Source organism: Galeopterus variegatus, unplaced genomic scaffold, assembly GCF_000696425.1.
Source record: "Galeopterus variegatus unplaced genomic scaffold, G_variegatus-3.0.2 Scaffold12329, whole genome shotgun sequence".
NCBI classification, from domain to species: Eukaryota; Metazoa; Chordata; class Mammalia; order Dermoptera; family Cynocephalidae; genus Galeopterus; species Galeopterus variegatus.
Window position 1 is genome coordinate 34,116 of NW_007738440.1, and position 5,703 is coordinate 39,818.

General features: G+C 40.8%; 1 protein-coding gene across 1 annotated transcript; it reads left to right on the top strand.

Annotated features, from left to right (window-relative positions):
- Positions 1 to 926: 926 nt before the first annotated feature.
- LOC103611055 (zinc finger protein 555-like) lies at positions 927 to 5,206 on the top strand. The gene is made up of 6 exons (XM_008595091.1): positions 927 to 1,025; positions 2,150 to 2,276; positions 3,466 to 3,950; positions 4,036 to 4,174; positions 4,543 to 4,663; positions 4,966 to 5,206. The coding sequence occupies exons 1-6, from the start codon at positions 927 to 929 to the stop codon at positions 5,204 to 5,206; spliced, it is 1,212 nt and encodes a 403-aa protein (XP_008593313.1).
- The last annotated feature ends 497 nt before the right edge of the window (positions 5,207 to 5,703 follow it).

A 5,703-nucleotide genomic window follows, 5' to 3' on the forward strand; every position in this document is an offset into this window, starting at 1 on the left:
ACTCAGTGCCCAGGATTTTTACTGCTGCCTGATCATGTAAGCATCCTCTGCCTGGCATGTACCAAACTGCCAGACTTCCAGAAGGAAAGCAGGCATTCAGCACTGACAGTGTAGCTTGCATAGTAGTGAGCATGGTGTGAACCCTCCCGAAACCCAGGTTCCCAGACAGCAGCTGTATTAGTCTGTTTCTGTTGCTTATAACTGATATACCTCTAACCGGGTAATTTGTAAAGTAATAATATGTACTGCTTACAGTTTCAGAAGATGGGAAGACCAAAGTCCAGAGAACAGGTCTGGTGAGAACCTTGCCAGTGACTCTTCACAGCAAAGCAGGGTGTCACATGTCAGATGGCAGAAGCAGAGAGAGAGGGCAAGCTCCTCAAGCACTCTCATTTTAAAGCTGTCAGAGCCACACCCATGACCACCATTAAATCATCAACTTATTAATCCATTTACTCACTAGGGCATGGTCCTAACAATCTGCTCACCTCTTTAAGGCCACACTTTTCAATGACCATAATAGGATTTCCCACCCACTTAACATTATCACCGTGGAGGTTGAGTTTCTAATAGATGGATTTTGGAGGACACAATTCAATCCAACAGCACCAGCCGAGGGCAGCATCATCAGCAAGCCTTTCTGAAGGTAAAGTTCTAAGGCCTACAATGTTAGCTCTTTTTTGCACACTAGGCAAGGGAACTTTATGATGAGAAAACACTACAGATGCACTGTACTAAGAGCAATGGAGGCAGACCCAAGGGACTTCTGCTGTTCCCTGTACCAATAATAGGGTATTTTCATTATTCTGCTGCCAAATAGGTAAATGCTAGCATCAGAACTGTTGCACGACAGAATTTTTTGTCCCCCACTCATGGATGTTGGTGGGTTGGTGAGCTTTCTTGAGAAACCAGAGTTCAAAGGTACCATGCCTCTCGGTGGTTCCTGTGTTCAGGGCTTGGGGGGTCATGCTCATGTGTCCAATATGGGATATGAAAATGAGAAAGAGAGTGCAGCCTCCAGGGTGGTATGTGGGGAATTGCTTTCTCCTGGAATTTGAAATAAGGGAGTGTTTGAAAGGAAAGCACTGCTTAATCCTTCATGTCTTTTATCATATGGTAAATTCACAGTCAAATGTTTTCAGCTTCAGTTAACTTCTTCACAAAGTGAGGCTCTTAACCTTAGCATTGAGGTTAGCAATAATACACTTTCATGGCTCTGGTGAAAAGAGCTGTTTGCAAATTTTATACTCTCACTCTGTGTGTACTTTGTGTGTATGCGAGAGAGAGAGAGAGAGAGAGAGAGAGAGAGAGAGAGAGACAATGAGAGAGAGTGAGAGAGAGAACTCAAAGTTGAATTAGATTAAAAAATAAACACTGGTGGGCTTCAGCACTGAGGTTCAGGTTCAGGGGGTGTAGAGAATGTGCTGAGGTCTAAATTCTCACAGCTTTTCCTTCTTTCCTGAGGTCTGATTTCTCAATAACTTCCTGTTTCAATGAAAATGCACATAGAGAAAAAGTAGAGGCTGAACCAATGATAATTATTTCATGAATAAGTTAAGATTAGTGCTTCTCTAAAAGGCTGTTTTCATTCAGCCAATTGGGCCTGGAGTTCTTTAAGACACTGTGGCTTCCTGGCCCTTGCTGCAAGTTGAGTCCCCACAGATCCCTTGGCCTCATGTGTGCAGAAAGGAAGAGAAGGGAAAGTTCCCAGTCCTTCAGTGTGCTTTCATAAACCTTAAAACCTCATCTGGGTTTGACTCTGTGCTTCATGGAGTGCTGAGTGATATAGTGTGCAGTAGGGAGGGAGATGAAAAAAGTTTGTGTCACAAGGGATTGTTGGCCTTAAAATGCAAGTATTTGTTTCATTTGGATGGCATTTCTTTGATATCTCCAATGTGGTCTAAACCCTTTTGATAGATAGGAATAAGTCCTGAAGTGGTCCTAGTGAAGATGTAGGGTCTAGTTCAATGTGTTAGTGGTGCTGTTAAACCTATGAGGAAGTGAGTGTAGACAGAGGACGAGGTCTGACAAGAGCCACAGGGCAGATGCTGGGAGGCCACAGCACCATGTGTGCACTGTGTATGGATGGAGTACGGTACCCGTGCTTCCAGTCTCAGCTATGCTCCTGCACATATGTTGGATGTTTCAGGACTCAGTGGTCTTTGAGGATGTGGCTGTGGACTTGACTCTGGAGGAGTGGGCTGTGCTGGATTGTGATCAGAGGGACCACTACAGAGATGTGATTTTCAAAAGTTTTCAGAACCTGGCTTCAATAGGTAAGGATGGCATCGTCCTTCACTTAGTCATTTAGTGATCAAGTATTTCTTACACATCAAGCCTGTTCCAAGACTTGGATTGTGGAAAGGCAGTACAGTACACTGGTAAGTAAGACAGACATGGTCATGGCTGTCATGGAGCAAGAATCTAATAGTTGTTCTGTGAGAACGAGAATCGATGTATTAAAGGGAGATTTTCTTCCCACAAAGAAAGCTCCCTTAGTGCCATCCTTACGGATATGTTTCGTGGCCCAGGGAAGTTTGTTTTTGCAGTCCAGTGAAGATGTTATTGTGCTCATTAAATTGCTTGCCATTTTGACCCCTTGTGCTTGATGAAGTCCTGAAAAAACTAAATGCCTTTTGTCTTCTTTGGCTACCAGGTGCCTTGTTTTTCATACTATGTGTTCACGTTTTTGTTTCAGATGATGAAACTCAATTTATGGTCAATAGGTTAGTTTATCAGCAGGGTATTTATGGAAAAAAAGTAACTAAGGAACCTAAAGTAGCAAAGTTCACCAGAAATGATACCTGGGGGGACAGAGAGGAGGGAGGGAGGTTTTGGTAATGGGCCACAATAATCAACCACATTGTATATTGACAAAAATAAATAAATAAATAAATAAATAAATAAATAAATATAAATAAATAAATAAATAAATAAATAAATAAATAAATAAATTGAAGTTAAAATAAAATAAATGATTCCTGGTCCTCTGTTTTAGGAAAAATTGGGGAAGACCTCTGCACTGAAGATCAACACACAAGGAGGGGAGAAATCTGAGGTGAGTCACACTCAAGAGTAAACAGTATTCCAGGAGAGAATCTTACTTAGTATATTACAAAATTTAAAAATGTAGCAAACAGAAAACTCATGTAAGCCTAGCTCCAAATTTATTCACAGAATTTTTGCAAAAACTATTTCTGTAAATGTGACTTAGACATTGAGTGTTGGAAACATAATTCAGTTGGAAACAATTATTTAGAAACCCCATGTATTAGAAACAACTTTAATAATAGCAGTGGTCAAATGCTCTTGCAGAGCAGCTTATCCCCCTTCAAACAATGCAGATAGTGTAGAAAACCTACACTTACACTGAAAAACCTACCTAAAATGAAATCCTAATACTTATTAATAAATACTAATAACTAATTATTAATTCACTAATAACATGCTTCTCATTTGTAATAGAAATTACATGGTGGAGAGACACTGAAAATGTTGATCAATATGGAGAAGTCTTCAGCCAGATTCCAAATCTTAACCCATACAAGAAAATTCCTACCGGACTAAACCAGTATGGATACAGTGCCTATGGAAAGGTCTTCATGCATTGTTCATCCCTCAAGAGTCACATCACAGTTCACACTGGACAAAAACTGTATCAGTGCCAGGAAAGTGGGCAGGCCTATGGTTGTCATTCACACCTAAGAATGCATGTTAGAACCCACAGTGGAGAGAGACCCTATGCTTGCAAATTATGTGGGAAAACCTTTCCTCATATGTCTTCCCTCAATCAGCATATACGGATTGACACTGCTGAGAAAACCTATGAATGTAAGCAATCTGGGAAAGCCTTCATTGATTTTTCAAGTCTTACTAGTCATTTGAGAAGTCATACTGGAGAGAAGCCATATAAATGCAAGAAATGTGGGGAAGCCTTCAGTTGTTCCTCAGTTTTTTGAAGACACATGATACATGCACCCTGGAGAGAAACACTACGAATGCAAACAATGTGGGAAAACCTTCATTTATCCCCAGTCCTTTCAGAGACATGAAAGGACTCATGATGGAGAGAAGCCCTATGAATATAATCGATGTGGGGAAACATTCAGTCAACCCTCATCTCATCCTTTTGAGGACATGTGTGTAGTGGAGAAAAACCCTATGAAAGCACACAGTGTGGGAAAACTTTTAATTGGCCCATATCCTTACGAAAGCATATGAGAACACACACTAGAGAGAAACCCTATGAATGAAAACAGTGCGGGAAAGCCTTCAGTTTGCCTGCCTTGAGAACACATTAGAATGCATAATGAAGACAAATTGTACTAGTGCAAGCTGTCTGGGAAAGCTTTCTACTGCTACATATCTTTACAAAAACACATGAGGAGGCACACTGCAGAGAAACTCTGTGAATGCACACATTGTGGAAAAGCCTTCAGGTGGCCTAAACGCTTGCAACCAACACATGAGACACGCTCTGTAGAGCAACCTTATGAATGTAAAGAATGTTGAAAGTCTTCAAATGGCCATAATCTTTACCAGTACACATGAGACTGCACACTGGAGAGAAACCTTATACATGTGAGCACTGTGGGAAAGCCTTCAATTATTCCTCATCCTTAAGAAGACACGTGAGAATGCACACTGCAAGAAAACACTACAGGTGTGATGTGGGACATCTTCCTGCAGATGAATTACTGTGTAGCCTTTCAGAAAACTCACACCAGGAGAGTAATCTTATAAACCCTAGAAATATGATATTGCCTTTATGAGTACCTCATCCTTAAAGTGGACACATAAGGAGGGTGTTTATAGTTTAATCACAAATAGACATTTAGGGGAAAATAGTTCTAACTAATCATAGCTATAGTACATGAATTTTCGCAGGTATTGTTTTTTCTTACAATTCAGGAAATAAAACTTTAGTCTTTACAGCTTGTTGGACTCATGGGTGATTTGTGTTAGAACCCACAGTGGAGAGAGACCCTATGCTTGTAAATTATGTGGGAAAACCTTTCCTGATATGTCTTCCCTCAATCAGCATATAGAGATTGACACTGCTGAGAAAACCTATGAATGTAAGCAATCTGGGAAAGCCTTCATTGATTTTTCAAGTCTTACTAGTCATTTGAGAAGTCACACTGGAGAGAAGCCATATAAATGTAAGGAATGTGGGGAAGCCTTCAGTTGTTCCTCAGTTTTTTGAAGACACATGATACATGCACCCTGGAGAGAAATACTATGAATGCAAACAATGTGGGAAAGCCTTCATTTATCCCCAGTCCTTTCAGAGACATGAAAGGACTCATGATGGAGAGAAGCCCTATGAATATAATCGATGTGGGGAAACATTCAGTCAACCCTCATCTCATCCTTTTGAGGACATGTGTGTAGTGGAGAAAAACCCTATGAAAGCACACAGTGTGGGAAAACTTTTAATTGGCCCATATCCTTACGAAAGCATATGAGAACACACACTAGAGAGAAACCCTATGAATGAAAACAGTGCGGGAAAGCCTTCAGTTTGCCTGCCTTGAGAACACATTAGAATGCATCCTGAAGACAAATTGCACTAGTGCAAGCTGTCTGGGAAAGCTTTCTACTGCTACATATCTTTACAAAAACACATGAGGAGGCACACTGCAGAGAAACTCTGTGAATGCACACATTGTGGAAAAGCCTTCAGGTGGCCTAAACGCTTAC